Consider the following 20169-nt stretch of genomic DNA (forward strand, 5'->3'; position numbering starts at 1 on the left):
AATATGAAAATAAAGATTGAAAAGTCTTTACTTAACCAGCCAGAGCCAGAGGAATGTGTCTGCACAGCAAACATGGCAAATGAGATCTGGGGATTGGAGAGCAGCAGGGCTTTATGGGAGAAGGAGGAGCCAGAGCCTTGGATCCGTCTGAATATTGCTGGGTCGTATCCAAGACCCTGTGGTGATGAATGAAGACATGGATAACATCAGATCTATTGGATGCTTCATTGGCTAGAGAGAACCTTTTTGGCAATTCCACTGCAGGGCTTTTCAAGAAGGTAGAGGTGAGATTACATAAGGAGTTTCAGTTTTATTTCCTCTGTCCTTCAGATCTGTCCCCCAAATCTGGATAATTTTTCCATAAGCTTCAAAGTACTTCTCAGCAAAAAGGTACACCATTTTCTAAAAAGAAAGGACATGCCAAAACAAAATCCGATTTGAAGGACCCAAAGGAACTTTTGACGGAATTAGAACCATCTTCTAACTACATTCTTCAACAAGCCCGTCCTCTCCACCTCAGCCATCCCTCTTCCATAATTGGAGGGAGACTTTCTCTTTCCCTTTCCTTTTGGAAGCTTGTAACGTCAAACTCTTGGGTTTTGAATGTAATAGAAAATGGATACAATCTTCAATGAGTCATTCTCCACATTCCTTCATGATTCCCTCAAGTCCTGTCAGATCAAGAATATCTCAACTTATCAATCATTTCATATCCATCTATTCAGGGAATTAGAGCCCTGTTATGCCCAAACAGATAGGGAAAAGCCTTTACTTCAGAATATTCCTGGTTCCAAGGAAAGAGGGAACTATGAGACCAATTTTGTATCTGTCCAAACTAATATCTTACTAAAAGTTCCAGTGTTCAAGATGTTAACCCTATAAAATCTCTCTCCCCTCCTTTTCCTTCATGCATTTCTAGATGTTCGTCATACATCATTGAAAGTTACTGGAGAAACATTAGTACTGAATAGGTGCTATCTGTGGTTTTGACACCATCTATAAAACCTTTTCCATTTACTTATGTATGATTTTCTAGTAGCAGGCTTTCTTGCCTCATTTAGTACCTTATTCATTTTTTCAGTAAGCAGGTGACTAAAATGTATTAGGACCCTATCATCCATGCAGTCATTTGAAGTTGTTTAGGATCAGGAGGTGTCAAACACCCTTCTTGTGTGAGTAGATCCAGTCTTTGAGGAAGATTGTGGGAATTGCTCCTGATCAATCCTAAAAGAAGAGAGAACCACTATTGCCTGGACCAAAAGGGATTCACCACGATAATCTTGGATTCCCTTTTAAATCTTTACCCAGGATATTGGTGGAAAAGGTGAAAAAGCCTATAAGAACATTAATTTCCATTGGGAAAAAAGGTATTTGTCTTCCAGGCCTTTTGGCATGTAGTCCTGGAACAGAGTTTGTTAAATCATTGTTTAAGGGACGCAAAAAAGTCAATTTGAACTCTCCACAGGTGGATCAAATCATGGAAGACCCCTTGATCTAGTTTCTGTTTGTGAAGGTCTGCTTTTGTCCTGCTCACTTTGAGCTGCATAGCTTTGCTCTACAGAATGTGGATGCCAGTAGAATGAGACGGTGCTATAAAGCTATATCCCATGTTGACCTGTATAGCCTGCATAAGGGGGTAAGATGTGGCTCACCCTTGATTGTTTACATATCATAGCACAGTAGTATTTTCAGTAGTGATTTCTGTAATAACTTGCAGTTGTCCTGGAGACCAGAGGTGATTGAGAGTTGAGTGCCTTGATAAGGGCTAACATCTCTTTTTATGTCATCCACTCCAGTGAAGCCAGGAAAGTTTGCACTGTAACTTCCAATAGGAGGAGCCTAAGCCTTTTAACAATCTAATTGTCCTGACATTTCAAACAAATTTTCATATCTCTGGAGTCTTAGTGGTTATGAAAGACATATAAATGGGAAACTCTGCAGCACAAACAATTTTATAGTAGTAGTATTCTTTAGGTTCTAGGTCTTAAACCAAATTTTATAAGTCACAGTAAACACAGTAACTATTACATTTGTAATATTTTGTAAACAATTTACAATATCTCAGCAACCACTCAAGTAGCGCACACACTGTCAGCAGCATTTTATTCCTCTAGCTGAGAGCATTCATATGAGGCTAAGGAGTTCTGTCTGTGTTACTTGGTTGAGATATTTAGAAAAATGTGAAAATTACATCTATGTAAATTAATATTATAAAAACAACAGTTAATATCTATTTAACTGCACTAGACAGAGGTCAGATATTACTGCAGTTGAGTTTGCCATTGTGTAAGCTTTAAGATTACATTTTTAAAAACCTTGTGTATGGCATGGTTTTAGAATTAGTAACCCGCGGTGGTGGTGCTGCGGTAGCATCGTTGCCTCACAGTAAGATGCTGTCCGGTTAGATTCTCAGCTAGAGCGTCTTCTGCGTGGAGACATGCGTGAATGGGCTTACCTTCGTTGAAGGTTGTGTGTCAGGCCTGGCAAGTCGGTACGTAAAAATCTACTGCCAATCATTAACGGACCGGAGTTCCGCTGTGGCGACCCCTAACCGGGAAAAGCCGAAAGACACGATCAATGCATATATGAACAAGCAATATTTGATGCCTAGAGATGTCAGGAGTTAACTGCAGATCCACCTGGAGGCATCACTTGGATGTAATAAGATATTTATGTACTTGTCTGCCTTTGTTGACACAGATACCGTGCAGTTTTATCTGCCACTTGACACTGCTCCCCAGTCAAAGTCCGAGAATTCTGTGATTATCTATTTTGGAGCGAAGGGGGGGGGGGGACCAGGATTCAGGATTATTTGGTGTCTCTACCAAATAATTTCTCTTCTCACAAATCCCAGAACTGGAATCTGAAAAGGGCAATGGGTATTGGTGTTTGGACCAAAGAGCCTCTCAGACACCATTGTTCTCTTTCTTATGTGGAGCCATGAGAATCCTAGGTGCCATGAGACCCAGAATCCTGAGGTATTCCCTCACAGTGGCCAATGTCTGAGTGGAAATACCTGAAATAGATCTAGTCCTGTGTGATGGAGTTAAAAAATATTTTAGATTTGCAATCAGTTTACATAGATCTGTCACCAAATGAGAGATTCCTAACACTGTAAAAATGTCTCTGCAAAAATAAGCAAGTCTGCTAAGTATAGAAAAATGTGTAGTGGACTATAACAGGAGCTAGACACTTTGCAAACACTCTTGGAACAGTGGATAGCCCTAAGGTTGAGGTAGAGAATTGATAATGTGATACAGACACACACACAGACACACAGACATGCACAGACACGCACACAGACACAGACACACCCTTACCCTTTATGTGTAAAATCTAAATGAATAAGAATGTGATAAGCATCTTTTAAACCGAAGGCTTCTAGAATACTCAAATGAGGAAGAACAGATAACTCATTATGACCTGAAAGCATTTTGAACTTGAGCACTGTTGCATACTGGTTTAGGAAAGGAAGGTCCAGAACTTGTCTCCAGTCATTTTCTTTTTTTACCATTTGGGAAGAAGGAACTGTTTCTATTACTCCTGAGACTGCATGTGCTGTAGGATAGGAGGGAATAAAGGCGGTTTGGTCTGGTGAATGTGGAATAATTCCCTGTCAATGAAGAATTTCTTCCCCTTGCCATCTGCAACCCTGCTGAATCAGTCTCTGAACCCACTGGTCTGAAACAGGCTTTTACCTGAGAGATAAATGGAGATCCAGACTTTTTGGAAAAGATGACAAAACCCTTATATAGTCCTTCTACCTTAATTAACTGCCCTTTGTTCTGGGAGGATTGCTTTCTGTTTGGAACCTTTCCATTGTTTTTAAGTGTCTGCTACTGGAATTTTGCTGAGATTATTTTTGTTTCTTGCCATAATTGGATGAGGAAGCAGAAAATTCCTTTGAAAATTTGGTGAAGAATGTCTGAAAAATCTCGAGAGATTCCCTGTATAAGCTTACCCCTTTTATCACATTTTTGATAACCTCTGCTGTATAGTGTTCAAAAAAGATAAATTGCTGTGCAAATGAATTTTTTAAATCGTATTTTTAACAGCATCTGGGAGGTTTTGAGAATGCAGTCAGGCAAACCTCTTGAATCCACAGTACCAGCGATAAAAGTCATATTATACCATGACCCCCCCCAAAACATGCACGCTGATTGGCCAGTGTGCACATTGTAAATAGAGTTATACTAATGGAAAAAGGTCCAGTCGCCCGGACTTTTTTCCATTAGTATAACTCTACTTTTAAAACACTGTCTCGCTATGTTAAATGGGTTTAACATAGCGAGACAGTTTTAAAATAAGCAACGGACATCTCCGTTGCTTATTTTAAAGCTGTCTCGCTATGTTAAACCCATTTAACATAGCGAAACAGTAAAAAAAAAAAAAGCAACGGAGATCTTGCTTTCTCCGTTGCTTTTGCCCACAGCACTGATGTACTGCGCAGGCGCGCAGTACATCAGAACTGCCGCGGATGCCAGACATCTGCGGAAGGGCAGTAAACAGGCATTATACTATGCCATTATTTAAGAAAAGTAATAGTTTCTTTTCGTAAATAATGTCATGGTATAATAGCAATAACCCACTTCTGGGTGTGGGTAATGCTGTATTTACCCATGGTTGGCTTTGTTTGGTCCCTCGGGCTTCGTCCTCGGGACCAAACCACGCCAACCGTGGGTAAATCCAGCATTACCCACACCCAGGCGTGGGTTATTGCTATAATGTCTGCAGTCATAAACACACTTTAAACAGTGAGCAGTGACCTGAGAAATTGAAGAAACTAAACCACACAAAGCAGAATTCCTTCATATAAGGGGACTGCAGATAAAACATTAGTCCAAAACTTTAATGTGAGCCTGACTATTCAGAACTCTAAAGTTACAGAACCATACATTTCCCCCCCCAAATTTAGCAGTTATTTTAAAATCCTTGTCATAAAGGGAAGGATTATAATTAACAAAATGTTTGGCAGCAGCTGGATTAACTAACATTATAGCTGATGGGTATGGTCTTGGATGAGTGTATAGAAATTTGAAAGACTGAGGAACTTTGTACATTCTGTCTGCTGTCAGGGAAACAAAGTGTGTGACAAATGCATCCTAAAATGCTGACAGCACTGGGGGAATGTGAGGAGGTTCTAGGAATTTTGATATTTTCTGAGGGACTGAGAACCCCCCTGTTCTCCCACTGAAAACAGTGCCACATTCTGGAAATAGTCTCAAAGAAAGAGAACCATTGACAAGGGAGATTGATAACATGCTCTCCTCTGAGGTTGAATAAGAAATCTGCAGAGAAGAAAACTGTAACATGCTCTGCTCTGAAGGTGAATAAGAAATCTGTGGAGGAGAAAACCGTTTGTCCCATCACATTCTTCTCTGTATTGAATTTCTTGAATATCTTCAGAAAAAGAGGAATCCCTTTTCTTTTACCAGAAACGATATGATAAGAAGGGTCAGTACCCTGTACAAAACCCTGAGCTAGTTTTAATAAACTTTTGCTGTCCAGTGAAATTGGTGCAGGAGATGATGCATGTTGTTTTCTGTTTCTTTTTGACAGGAAGGTTGGTGCAATCAGGAATAACATGGCAGTAACAGTTTCCTCAGGGATGGGTACAATATTCTGGCTAAGCAGGGGCACCTTCCCTGCTCCTTTTCCGAAAACTGACGAGTGGCTCTCCCTTGTCCCTTGAGGGAGCCCCTAAACAGCTGCAGGAGACATGACTGTCCCTTGGTCTATATTGGCTGTATGGACAGCACCAGAGGTATCATGGGAAACTATCTGTAGTCTGAGGAGCCAGCTTTGACTACAGCTGGCAAATTGCTAGCCTGCTGTAGTGGAAAGGACTGCTTAGTTAACTTTTACTTTTTGTGTTTGTAAGAAGGATCAACTCTGGGACCCATAGTTTGTTCTATGGTCTAGCTGAAAATTGTACTTCATTCCAGGCAAAAACTAAGTACTGCAAGCTGGTAAAAATTAAAAAGTATTAAAATATTTTTTTCGAATAAAAACAAAGTAAAAAAACATTCTAATGCACATTACCAGCTCCAAAAAATAAGAAAAAGTTTTAGGATGTTTACATTTTAAATTGTCCAAAAAAAAAGTGCACTCCTATTTAAAAGTACATGAAAGTTGCATGACAGTCAATAAAAAGACATGTTCCTTGGTTTAAAATGTACTTTCCTAAAGGAAAGTAAGTTTAAACATTAAAAATATATGAACGTTTTTTCCACAAAGAGAACTTCACTGCCCAGCAATGGAACAGCATAAGCTGACAGTTGATATTGAAAGCCCGCAGGGCGCTGCTGTCTTCGGCTGAAGAAAAGTTTTGAAAGGCTTGGTGCCCAGACCTGTCTTTTTGTCAGCTTGAGCTGACTGATGGTTTTGATGTGTGAAAGGTGCCCTGAAGCTTTGGAAGCTAGCTGTGACTAATGTCCTAAGCAAAATATGTTCTGTATAGCTAAGGCTGTTGCAGCAATGATTATTCAAGCATCTTCTGTTATGGTACATTTACTTGCACAGTTTTTCTTTACTGTTGATCTAATCATATGGCCAAGGTGGTTAGAAAATCCTTCTATGTGGCTCACCTAATCACAAAAGGTTTCGCATCTAGAACAAAAGAGGTTATTGTACATCTCTACTCATCACTCATTGGACCCATCATAGACTACAACGCCCCATTTGGTATGTACCTTACAAGACACCTGCAACAGCTGGAAAGCCCACAAAATTACCTCACCAAGAGGATTACTGGACTCAAACAGATGCCCTATGCAGCTCGACTCAAGAAACTCCAGCTGTACTCTGTTGCATACCGCTTACTCAGAGGTGATCTCTGCCTGACTTACAAGGCCATGTCCAACCCAGAATTGGACATGTTCCACCTAAAAAAAAATAAAAAATCCCGGAGAGCCACATGCTCTAGAGATATAAACCTCGCCACAACAGAAAGTAGGACATGCTGGAGGGATAGATTTCTGTCCCAGAGACTGCCCATGCTTTGGAATAGGATTCCAGTATACATCAGGCAGAGCCCCTCACTAACACTCTTCAAGAGAAACCTTGACGGGTGGATGGGAAACAGAAAATTTACCCTGGGGATCACTGCAGTGGCTCTGCTGGACAGTGGTGCAGGGAACTAATGGCTCTGTTGGACAGAGGCACAGGGAACTAATCTAAGGGGGTGACGAAAGCCAACGCATTCTGGCTAGGCTTATAAATGCCCTTTGGCAGATAGCCTAGTACTTACCTATGAACCTATAAAGTTTGGCTGCTTGTATGTCCCTATTCACGTGGAACATTGTGCATTCACTTTGTGTACTATGCCATTTGGCTTATTCATAACTCCAAGGGTTTTCGCAAAATGCTTAGCTCCTGTCCAGCTTTTTGTAGATTCCAGGGCACCCTTGTCTATCCCTAGTTGGACTGCTTGTTTCGTGCTACTTCCAAACATAAAGCCTTAAAGGCCTTACACTCTGCAACCATCTATTTCTCTGCCTAAGTTATAATCTGTGCACAGTCAGCCCTGGAGCCATCTCACTCAGTTGTGTTCTTCGAGTGTCTTTTGGACACCTCCTTCGTGACGGCATTTCTGCCACTGTACAAGACCTTGTCACTAATAATTCTTCAAGCAACCGTCAGCTGGAGACAGCTTGAGAGCGTAGGATTCATAGTATCAACAGTTTTAATGATTTCCAAGTGCCAGCTTCACATGAGGAAAATGTATTCATAACATCAAATTGATTTGAATCCAGCACTGTTATCCTCTTACATTTTGTGAATAAAATGATCTTTTGGTGAATGAGCAAATTAACAGTTAGTACACAGGTTCCTTTTTTCATCTCAGCACCCCCAGCAAATAGTTGCAACAGATGCCTCAGAAATTGCCTTGGCAGCCTGTTCAGAAAGTGTTCAAACAAGACAAAAAAAGCATATAAACGTCCAAAGAGGTGTGATGGCTGTAGTTTATGCCCTTGATACTCTTATCTCTGGAACCCAGGGGCACTTTAGGTAGTGACATACAATACAGTTGCTGTAGTATATCAATAAAAAGGGATGAACAAATTGCTATCCCCCCTACAGACTTACTGTGGTAACCTGGGAGCTATCAGTTTTCAACACAACCTCTTCCTTTAGGCTGTTTACATTCCCTCAGAATAAAACATAATGGCAGACTGTTTGAGATGATCCAAGTTAGACCCTTACAAATGGATGTTGAACCCAGAGATTTTCCTCTAAATTGTTCACCAGTGGGAAACTGCAGGCAGAACTTTTTGCTTCCGTTTCAACAAACAACTCAATTTTTTTCCCATGGAAAGGGAAGTTCCTTTATGCTTTACTTCCTTCTCTCATTCTGATGGTCCATCTTTGAAGGTTCAGAAAGACAAACTAAAGATATTGTTGAATTCCTTTCAATCCAGACATTTATTTTTTTTTTACCCCAGAAAACACACACACACACACACACACACACACACACACACACACACACACACACACACACCAGAAAGGCCTTCTTATCTACACCTCAAGATTTCAAATTTCACCATTTGAATGATGGGCTTTTGATTCCTTTCAGTCAATCTTTACATGCTCCAGGCACTAAAGGAGGCAAGGAAAGTTGCTACCAGAAAATCTTGTATTTCAAAATGGAAGAGATTTTTTTATATGGTGCTGCAATACAGATAAATAACTATTTCATCTCCATGTCCCTATGATACTTGAATATTTATGCGAGTTCAGGCTTAGCATTAATTTATGCTAAAAAGCATTTGTTAGCCATTTTAGCTTATCTGCCTATTGATCCATCTTTCTTTATGCTATGAGGTCATACAGTCTCTTCCACATCAGACACCCCCCCCCCCCCCCAATAGGAAACAAACCCATCCTACTTGGGAATTGAGTTGTATACAAGATGAAATAACCTGCTTCTGCTTCCCTTAAGTTATTGACTAAGAAAAACAGTATTATTAGTTGCCTTACCCCAGCCAAAAATACTCCCACAAAGACAGAGTTAGGCTGTGATCAAAACCCTTCCTTTATACCTAAAGGAGTTAAGTTGTCTCTAAATCAGTCCATCCAACTTCCTTTCTTTTTTCCCTAACCCTTAAAATAAAGGAAAATAAATTCATGTGCTGGATGACCACAGACAATTAAGGTTCTACGTAAAAAATGGGAAAAAGCATTAGAATACTGACCAACTGTTTTATCTCCTATGAAGGAAAGACGTTAAGTCTTCCAATCATTAAACGGATAGTTTCCAGATGGCTTTCCCTTTCCATTTCCTTTAGTTACTCTTTCATGGCAAATCTCTTTCTGGGCAAGTGAAAGCCCATTCTACTAGAGCCTTTTTCAATGGTTTTGATTCCGTGTCCATTTTGAAGGCAGCTCCGTAATCTTTTCACATGTTCATGAATACCACAAGATAGATAACTTCTGCTCTAGCTCTGGAAAAAGCAACGGAAACATTCTTCAAGGTTTGTTGGACTTCAGCTATATTTCTTCAGCCTCTGCTTCTTCCTCCTAAAAGCTTGAGTCTTCACATAAGTGAGGAAAACTGCAACAGTGATCTAATGAAGAGTTTAATATATTTGTATAAGATCTTAACATAGCAACCAAGACCACAGTGCATCTAGAATGGGTGGCTAATGTATATTTGTTTATTTTTATTTCATTTTTAAGATATTAAGGTGTCTCTGAGGTACTCATATTTAAGGAAATGGTGTAAAATGGTGTATGTATGTTTTAAATTGTGATGAAGTTCCAGGTGAAGGAGTGAAAGTGCTAAATCTTTATTTCATTAAATTGTTTTTGCACCGTTTGATGTTGTGGCACGTTTTTGCTGCATTTGTGGCAAAGTGCATCAGTCCACTCAGTTGATCTCCAGTAAAGTGGCTTTGGCAGTGTTCATTCATATGATCTTAACATAATAGTAGTAGAGGTTCAACTAGCTCACTGTTGCAGTATGTGCACCTTTCCCTTCATCCCCCCATTCTCCTTCCTTTCTTGGCAGAGGTAGACCCCTTAGTTTCTCTTCCCCATATAGCCTTATGACTGTGACTATCCTGTTATATCAGCCTCAGTCTTTTTAACTCCTCTGGGGCAAGAAAGGTCTTAAGATTTTCGCACTCTTATATCCCTTAAGTACTAGCACATAGTCTTGTGCACAGATCACAGGCCAGATATAATGCCAACATTTTAATATGCTGACTGAACTTGTGGTATCCTTATTAGGAAACAGCCCAAAAGTGAAGAATATTGCAACAATTATCTATTTAAACATCTACTGTTATGGTAAAATCTTACACAACTGTCCTATCTTCTTTTATTCTGACATTTCATTTGTACATTCATGGACCTTGTTACAGTTCGCTTGTATAGGGATGCCTGTGCAATGAACTGATCTTATACTGTCCTTTTCAGCTCTGCTTTCATAAGTTGTTTCCATTTTTTACTTCCTACCTAGAACTTTGTTACCTTTTTTTTGGTTTACCTGTTTGCTGTCCTTTCCTTTCCATTGAACATTTCACATCTCCTGAACATATAATTTTCAGCATGGGTTATGCAGCTTTTGTGTCAATAAAATAGCTGCTTTGATTTACAATTGACGTGTTATACCTTTTATATAGATATAAGATTTTGAATGGGCACCTCAATGAGGCTACACTGCACTTATTTGTTATATTGTTATTGGCTATCCAGACAGTATGTGATGCCGTAATAGGCATTTATCTGCTAGAAGTGAAGAAATGTATGTGTAGAAGTGAAGGAATATTTTGCTTTCAAGAATTTCTGTGCTTAAACTACAGAAGTATAACTCTCAGGAAAATATCTGAACTGCTGCCTCCTGGAATCCTCTGATGCAAAAGTTTGTTTTTCACTATGATTGGATTAACTGAGAAGCCTAAAAAGGTACTGTCTGTAGTACTCTTGAGAGTTGCTGAAGAAGTGTTAAAGGAATTTCATTCCCGCTTTTTTTTTTTTTTTGAGAAAAATGATGCACTTGAGAGATAAATTCAGTTATTCTTGTGAATCCAAAAATAACTTTCCATTTTATTAGACATTTGCACTTTGCACATTTTTTTTCCTTGGAAAAAATCGCTGTTCTAAGCATTCGAGATTGTAAGCTTTCGCTTACATGGGTTCGATAAATCATAGTTTGCTTTTTTAAGTGTTCGATGATTTAACATAGACCCTTTTTCAAATTCAGTAAGAGCAAATATAAAATGGGAGTGGCAGGTTTGAAATACATTGTATTGTAATGGAGTGTCTGAAACCTGGTAGAAATTTTGAGTAGCTGTGCAAATACTAAACATCTGAAGACAAATGTGTATCACAGGCAATGGTACAGTATTTTAAAACGTTTATACCCAGCATGTTTCTGAAATAACTATGCTTCTGAGAAAGCTGTTAAAGCAAGATGAGTTCTGAAAATGGAGCTGTGAGCAGGAAATTACTTTATGCTCTAGCATTATAATAATATAATGTGACTAAGTCAGTTGTGCTGTAAGTAGCTACTAGTCGGACTGCCATAGGAGCTGTGCTTCCGTAAGAGAATAGACCATATTCCTGTGTCTCATTAGCCTTTATTGATGCAGATAGAGAAGAGGTTCTATTATCTAAATTGTATGGATGTGAGAAGTTGTGTGAATAAGTGATGGGTGAAGAAAGTATTCAGTTGGAAACAAACCCCTGTCCATTGCAAGTTTTGTATAGGGCACCTCTGAGATGGCAGAAGATGTTAGTTTATCTACAGAAGTATGACCTGAATGCTTAGTATGGAGCTGCACTGGAATAGATGCTGAATATAGCAATAACCCACGCCTGGGTGTGGGTAATGCTAAATTTACCCACGGTTGGCATGTTTTGGTCCCGAGGGCGAAGCCCGAGGAAGCCCTCGGGACCAAACAAAGCCAACCGTGGGTAAATTTAGCATTACCCACACCCAGAAGTGGGTTATTGCTATTATATATGACATTATTTAAGAAAAGAAACTATTCCTTTCTTAAATAATGGCATAGTATAATGCCTGTTTGCTGCCCTTCCGCAGATGTCTGGCATCCGGCAGTTCTGATGTACTGCGCGCCTGCGCAGTACATCAGAGTTGAGCAAAGTAACGGAGAAAGCAAGATCTCCGTTGCTTTTTTTTAGTGTTTCGCTATGTTAAATGAGTTTAACATAGAGAGACAGTTTTAAAATAAGCAACGGACATCTCCGTTGCTTATTTTAACTGTCTCGCTATGTTAAACTCATTTAACATAGCTTAAACAAAAAGCAACGGAGATCTTGCTTTCTCCGTTTTTAACACTGTTCGCTATGTTAAATGGGTTTAACATAGCGAGACAGCTTTAAAATAAGCAACGGAGATCTCCGTTGCTTATTTTAAAGCTGTCTCGCTATGTTAAACCCATTTAACATAGCGAGACAGTGTTTTAAAAAACCGAGTTATGCTAATGGAAAAAAGTCCGGGCGACCGGACCTTTTTTCCATTAGTATAACTCGATTTACAACGGGCACGCTGGCCAATCAGCGTGCACGTTTTGGGGGGGTCATGGTATAATAGTGTATATTTACCAGTGCAGCAGTAAGAGTTGTTTGAGGAATTTACAATAGAAGTAGAAGCATGAAGACCTGCTAAAGAAACCATTTAGATTCCATGGTAATTTCAAGGTTACTTTCAAGGGAAACAGTAGTAGAAGAATTTCAGAGATGTCCTGACAATGAGGCAGAACTACAGCTGCTGAAAATTAACAGTGAAAGAACTGCCTATCTTGAAATCATCAGTAAAGAAAGATATTAAGTCTTATTTTCCTTTTGTGGAAGAAATAAAGTACGTCCAAGGCTTAATGTTCAAAGCTCTCAAAAACGTAGTTTCCTGTCATCTGAGAATGCATATGCTTCAAAGGATTATATGACTTGCATCTGATAATGAAGTGCAAAGAAAGAGCAAGTGATGTGTATTGGCCATGGGTGTTGACAGAAAATGAGTAGTACAGAATTGTGCCACCTGTGGTGCATACCATATCAATAGTACAAAGGAAGAAATACTAACGCACCCAATTTCAGATCCTCTTCAGAGTTGAGTGGGCTTGGATAACTTTCATTTCAGAGATGCCATGTAGCTCGTGTGGATTATTATTCTGAGTTACCTTAAATAAACTGTTGGATACAAGTGCCAGTGTGATTAGTGCATTAAAGTTTACATTTATGGGAATACTTGCTGTTGCCATATTAGACAACAATTTGCAAGGGAAAGGTGAGTTATAAAGAAAATTTTATACATGAATGTAAATTCAGATGTAGGTATAGTCCATGCGGTTTTCACTCCAAGTGAAGAGATTTAGCCAAACGGTAAAAAGTATCTCCTGAGGAAAGAGCAGTTAATACGTACTTTTTTTTTAATCTGTCAGTTTTGGAATAAAGGGATAATTCATTGTCAGGACTTGGGCTCTTCCTGCTTAAATATTAATGTACAGAAAATTAAAAAGCAGATTGCCTATTGTACTTGCATTGCTGATGTCTGAAAATTTGGTTCACTGTGAAGGGAATAGTGAAAAGAGATGGAGAGAGATTTCTGTAACAAAGTGCACAAGAAGGCTAGCAGAGTTGGTAGGGAGTAATGAAAGAATACAGAAGTCATGGGAAATTCCACAACCTGAAGCTGAAGGTAAGTCAGCTGAATCAATGTCCCCTGTAGTTTGTGAGGATGATAGAAAGCCTTATAGCAGAACTTGTATACCTTTGATTAGTGCAGAGACATTGAAAGTAAGTTCCGTTTACAGCAATACCTGGATGTCTCCCAACCAGTCTTCATATAAGAATATCAACATCTGTGATAGTCTGGGAGACGATTCTCTGCAGTACAGAAAGAACTGTCCAGAAGGTAAGATCATAAAAAAACAATATTCAGCCCTGTTCATAAGTGTATACACTAGGCTAAAGACCACTAGGGCCCTTATAAGCCTAGCCGTGCAACCCAAAGGTGATCCACAAATTTGATTTGTATTGCTGGTGATTTACTGACTGCCTGTGTCCATAACCATAAGAGACGCAAGCGCCATACCATTGGTGAATTTCCAATTACCCGTCCATGGGTCCAAGTTGCATTTAAATAGGGTTATAGAGGAACTCTGCTAAACATGGACAAGGGAGCCTGTTCCAGACCATCGAAATTCTCTCAGAAGTGTCTTTGTCCAGCATTTACTGTTTATATTGCAAGCAAAATTTAGGTCTTTTGGTGTTAGTAGTTCTGATGCCTCTTTCTTTTGCTGACATTCAAAGGTTCGTCAAAATAGAGTCCAAGGATGCCTTGTATTCCAGGCAAAGATCACCTCTTGGTAGTCTGTATGATGAAAACAGATTACATAAAATTGTTTTAATGTTACAAGTAAAAAAAGGGTAAGCGCTTTCGTTTTAAACTTTTAAAACTTCAGAAGTGAGTCAAATTTTAGGGCTGTTTTATTGATGTAGTAGCTACCCGGAGTGGCTCACTTCCCAAAAAATACTATAATGTATTTCTTTGTATTGAGTTTTAAGCCATGGGTTTGGCGCAAGCGTTTGTTAAACCTTCCTAAAAGGTGTTTTTATCTTGAGGGTATTCAGGGACTGCTCCCAGTTTGCAACCATTTACAAGCTTTGTAAGTCACAGGCTTTTGGCCTCCCAAGAAGTAGATACCAAAGAGGAGTGGGTTCAGCACAGAGCTGTAAGGGATGCCAGTGGTGACTAGCCTCAGTGATCCTAACCTCTTGGGGCCCTGTTTGTGAGACAGCATGCTATAAAGGGGTTTATGCCTATTTCTGTATGTTGTTTGATAGTGCCAGAGTGGGGGGGTATATATCAAATGCTTTAGCCAGGTCTAGGAAGGCATTATGCACCGCTTTCTCCACACCCATTGCCTTAGTGAACTTTAAAATTAAGTCCACCAAATTCTGTAATATGACCTTCCATTTACAAAGTTTAAATAGATTTAAGTGCCTCAACATACTTTGGTCTGTATGTGGTGGGTGTTGTGTGCTTAGTTTTGACAACCTGATGTGTGCCTCTGTGCATGAGTTTAGCCTCCTGTCACATTGTGTAAATACATTTCTCACATACTGTATCTGTCACTTTCGGGATTAGGTGGTGGTCAGTCATCATGAGATAATTGATACCCATATCCATCAGGCTTACTGCAGAGAAGTTTGGAAGTTGTATGTTTGTGTTGTCTTGTCCTGTAATTGGTGAGCTACAATAGTGTTGCATACAGGAGTCAATAGAAGGCTGTTAAGGGTGCTTTGGGGGTGGGGGGGGGGTGAGTTGGAGGCAGACTAGGCTATAAAATACTAAATTCCTGTAAATTTATTGGTATCGCCACTCAACATGCAAATTAGCTGCTCTAAGCTTGTCATTGTGAAAGGTATTTGCTGTATGCTTACTGCTTCACATGGTACTATTTTATGGGCAGTTCTGTTGGGAAAATTTGCTTCTAGATGTTTCCATCTGTGCAGGGCACTGGTGCAGTGAGCAGCTCTGTGCAAATGTGCCAAATTTATACCAGCACTGAAAATACAGAAAACTGACTACTGAGCTCTCTGGCCAGTAAAATATTTACATTTGGAGGCCTTTGTATTACCCAACACAGATAGATCAGGCAAGCACCTGCTGCCACTAAATGAATAATCCCAGTCCTCCTAATGTGGAAACACAATGAAAATGTGTCTCAGGTGTAGTGCTACCACAGTCGAACTTAACTTAAGGAAAGGTACAAGGAGCGGCAATATGTAATTCAAGATATCAACAGCAGTGTACTTTAAACAGCTGTAAAAAGAGTAATTATTCAGTAAAAGTACTTTGCTTTAGCTGGGTAGCACAAGATGCAAGACAAGTACTTCTGCGGCACAGGCGAGGACATCAGACATTGCAGAGCTCTGCGGAAATGAGCCAAGAGACCTTCAGTTTTGGCAAATATGTAGGCACTAAATACAAGCTAAGCTATTAAGTTCTTTGACCAATAAAACAACTGTACTCGGAACTCTCTAGTGTTTATGTCCTGGGTTTAGATGTACGTTAGTACACGTGTTTTAGCAAATAGTGTTTTGATATATTTTATATATATTTTCTTTGTATCGGATAGTGTAATATGATGTTATAAAGTGTGTTTTGTTTAAATATTACTTTATTACTTATCTTGCATTTTTTGTATTCCGGATACATACACACATTTCTTTATATATGATTCACTTTCTATCTGGCTTTCAACTAGGAGCTGGTTGCCTTAAAATATTGCTTGCTAAATCAATCAATTATTGAATTCAATTATTGAATCTATTATTCAATTATTTGGTTGTGCAGTTAGTATTTAAGAACTGTTTGAAAATGTGTTTGTGAAATCTGAAGAAGCATGCCTGTGTAGCATGTGAAAGCGCTTATTTTATCTTACTTCGATATTAAGTACTGGTTTTATAACATCGTGGTGGTTGTATCCAGTTTTGGTTTTGATATATATATATATATATATATATATATATATATATATATATGTATATGTATGTACGTATGTAATATAAACGTATATGTATGAAAAGAACTACTTAACCGTCCCCACATATAACATACACAACCTTGTATTCTTTCTGTTGTCGAAGAATTCAGACTTGTTCCAATCTAATTAGAGGGTTTTGGGTAGCAAACAGGAAAATAATTTATCTGGTATGTGTGGGGAGAGGGAGGGCATAAGTGGCCAATATAGCAAATAAGGAAGAGGGAGGTATTTGGACTACTATGCTGCTATGATCCTTTAAATAGGAAAAGGAAAACAGTAGTGTAGAAAGCTGTAACATCTAGGCAGCCAGTAAATAAAATGGAGACAAAGAATGCACAATGTAGTCATGTTTATATTCAAACTGATTTCCCTAAAAAGGGTGCACTACATAACATGTAAATCAGTGTAACTAACTCACTAGCACCCTTGTCTTCCCCTCAGTAGGGTTGACGTAATGGCTCCCTTACCTGCATCTTACTGCCCACTTATTCCATGAGGTGACCCCCCATTTATTCTTGCCACAGTAGATCAGTTAGACCATTCATTCCCCAACAGCTAGAGTCCTGTTGTAGAGAATGGGCCAGCTTTTTCTCTTGTACAACAGCCTATCCTCTCCCATAGTAGACACCTTCCCTTTGTTGCAACTTTCAAAGCACTGCTGCAGACAGCAACCCCCTGCACAATCACTTGACCGCATACATGCAGCATATGATAAACAGGTATGACATCTAGTGCTTGCACTAGGTGTGAACCAAGTGGTGAGCCAAAGTCACTTTCCTTCCCCAGGATAGGCAAGCTGACAGTGACTTACATTCATTCTCCATGGTCACCTAATTGAATCTGGGTTGCTTATGATGTAGGTTATGGCTTTATCCAATAAGCCACCAGTGCTGACCTCTACTTCACCAGCGTTAAATCTGTATGCTGTGTCTAACATCTACAGAACATCAATGATGTAGTGTTGGGGTTAGTTTTAAACATGTAATGGTCTTTCTGCATCAAAATCAGATTATGTTCTTCGTCTTCCATTGCTGCAGTCCTGACTATTGGGTATAGTCCGCGTCCAGTCGGCCCGAATACCAGAGTATAAGGCTGACGTCGGTCAGGGCGCATTAGACTGACGTCAGTACGTCAGGGTACTAATGCGCATGACCGACGTCATATCCTCAGTCTTTTTTGCCGCATGGTCCGATGCAGAAGCAGTTTTGCGAGTGCAGGTTGGCGTTCTGAAATATTTCCGAAACCGGAGTTTCAGACCGAAACAGAGTTGGCTAAGTACCCGCTGGGGAACATTTTGGTTTTTCTTGCCTCAGTGTTTTACCGGATGTCAGAAAAAGTGAATAACTGTATTTCTTGTGGGAAACAGATACCTCATAGGGATTATCATACCTTGTGTATACCTTGTTTAGGGCCTGAGCACGACGTTGTTGGTTGCCGCTCTTGTGCTAGGTTTAACAAACGCACTATTAAGAGGAGGTTAGACTGTGCCAGGTTAGTGTTTGGGAAGCGTTGTAATTATAAAATGCCGCCGGATGCTCCGGCGCCGCCTCCAAGAAGCGCAAGGATAAAACAGTGAAGCCTAGGGTTGATGAACCGCAGTCCCGGACGACGGTTCTTTAGAAGGCTCAGTGGAGCCGGAGGTTTTGCCAGGAGTTTCCATGGAGTCCCAGGCAGAAACTATACTATTACAGGATGTGCCTTCTCAGGAGGTAGGCCAGGCTGAGGGGCTTCTCAGGTGACTGTTCTTCCCTCTCTTCCCAAGGTAGTTAGAGCCTCTCCTTCTGTTGCCAAAACTTCTTTGAGAGGTAGGCCTAGTTCAGCTTCAGTGGGGCTTCTCCTAGCATTTCGGTTCTGTACCTAAGAAACATATGCTTAAAATGGCAGAAGATTTGATTACTATGATTAGAGGTTCTATGCCCCGCCTGATAAGAGGCCTAGGGTGGAACCGAGTTTGATAGTTTTGAACAGTGTTCAGAGGCTTCAGAATCTTCTGTGGAAGATATGCAGGAGTATCCTACTTATTCTGATTCTGATGTGGATGATTCCACTCCTACAGCTTCTCCGCCTGAGGATTTCTCATTTTCAGAGACTCTGCATTCCATGAGGGAGCACTTTAAATGGGAAGGCCAGGATTACTCTGATTCCAGGAAAAGGCTTAGGGAATTCTTGTTTTACCCCAGCATAGGCCTTTAGCTATTCCTCCTGTGTTGAATGTGGTGGAAGATGTTTTGCAGAGGCTTCCCTGAACCCTGACTCTTTGCCTCCTGCTCCTGTTAAGCCTGATAGGTATTATAGGGTGCCCAAAGCTCATAAATATTTGTTTAAGAGTCCTAGGGCGGACCCAGAAACTATTTCTCAAGGGCCTAAGGGTGTAAAGGCTTCTGTGGTTAAAAATCCTGTTCCCACTGATAAAGAGGCAAGGGCTTTGGATAGGTGGGGAAAGAAAGTGTATACTTCTTCCACTCTAGCCATGAGAGCATTGAATTGTCAGTTTCACATGCTTAAATATCAGAATTATCTCCTTTCACAATTGAAATCTAAGGTGGATGCTTTGGCGGAAGGTATTGCGTGTAAAGAGTTGCTGGATTTGGTTCACGTGTCTGAACAAGTGGGTAAGCATTCTTTGCAATGTGGTTTTGATGCTGTACAGGCCTCCTCGAGGGTGGCTGCTACCAGTTCTGTTCTTCGCAGGCATGCTTGGTTGAAGGATCAGAATTTAGCTGAGCATGTTAAGACAAGGATTTTGGATGCTCCTTTACAGTCTGATGTGTTGTTTGGATCGCCTGTGGAAGCAGTTTTAAAGAAAATGGAGGACAAAGCTAAGTCTATGCAAACTGTTAAAGATTTTTTGCAGGTGCAGCCACCAAAGTTTAGTAGAAATTGGCCTGCTAAGGGGTGGACATTTCCTGCTTATGATTCCCAGTCTAGGGGTAGGTCTAGACGTGGTAGGGGCAGGGCTCAAGGTTCTTTTAGGCCTAGAACAGGGAGTTCACCTGCTCAGACTTCTGGTGAGGGCAGGGGTCAGTCCTTTCGTAAACAAACCCAATGACCTGTCTTTTCAGCTGCCAGCAGATTCACGTTTGGCAGCTCCTTTGGGAGGAAGACTGTCTCTTTTCAAAGAAAATTGGGATTTAATTACTCAAGACAAATGGGTGTTGGATACCATTCACCATGGTTACAGATTTTATTTCCATACAATGCCCCCTTTCAAAGGCATGCCAGACGTTCCTCCTCCACAAAGAATAGAGGCTCACAAGCAAGTTTCTCAGTTACTTCACATAGGGGCCATTCAACCAGTCCCTGTATCAGAAAGGGGCCTAGGATTTTATTCTCGCCTGTTCCTTGTACCAAAGAAGGGGAACACGTGGAGACCAATTTTGGATTTATCTCTCCTCAACACGTTTTTGGACATTCCCAAGTTCAAGATGTTGACGTTACAACAGCTTTTACCTCTGCTGGGCAAAGATCACTGGATGGTAACTTTAGATCTCAAGGAAGCTTACCTTCATGTGCCTATAAGGCTAAGTTGCAGGAAGTATCTGCGGTTTCGAGCTGGAAATTCTCATTATCAGTTCTCTGCATTGCCCTTTGGCTTATCTACTGCCCAGAGTATTCACAAAGGTTCTGGCTCCAGTGATAGCTTACTTCA

The 20169-nt window shown here is 40.2% G+C and overlaps 1 protein-coding gene across 1 annotated transcript in view; it reads left to right on the forward strand.

Moving 5' to 3' along the window:
- The window catches only part of DBR1 (debranching RNA lariats 1), a 585557-nt gene that overhangs the window by 162384 nt on the left and 403004 nt on the right, over positions 1-20169 (forward strand). The window contains exons 5-6 of the mRNA XM_044060681.1: positions 14615-14636; positions 19171-19211. Coding sequence (XP_043916616.1) covers positions 14615-14636; positions 19171-19211 — 63 coding nt within the window. The remainder of the gene's footprint in view (positions 1-14614; positions 14637-19170; positions 19212-20169) is intronic.

The sequence above is a fragment of the Protopterus annectens genome, chromosome 2.part0 (assembly GCF_019279795.1).
Source record: "Protopterus annectens isolate FY-2018-M chromosome 2.part0, PAN1.0, whole genome shotgun sequence".
Lineage (NCBI taxonomy): Eukaryota > Metazoa > Chordata > Ceratodontiformes > Protopteridae > Protopterus > Protopterus annectens.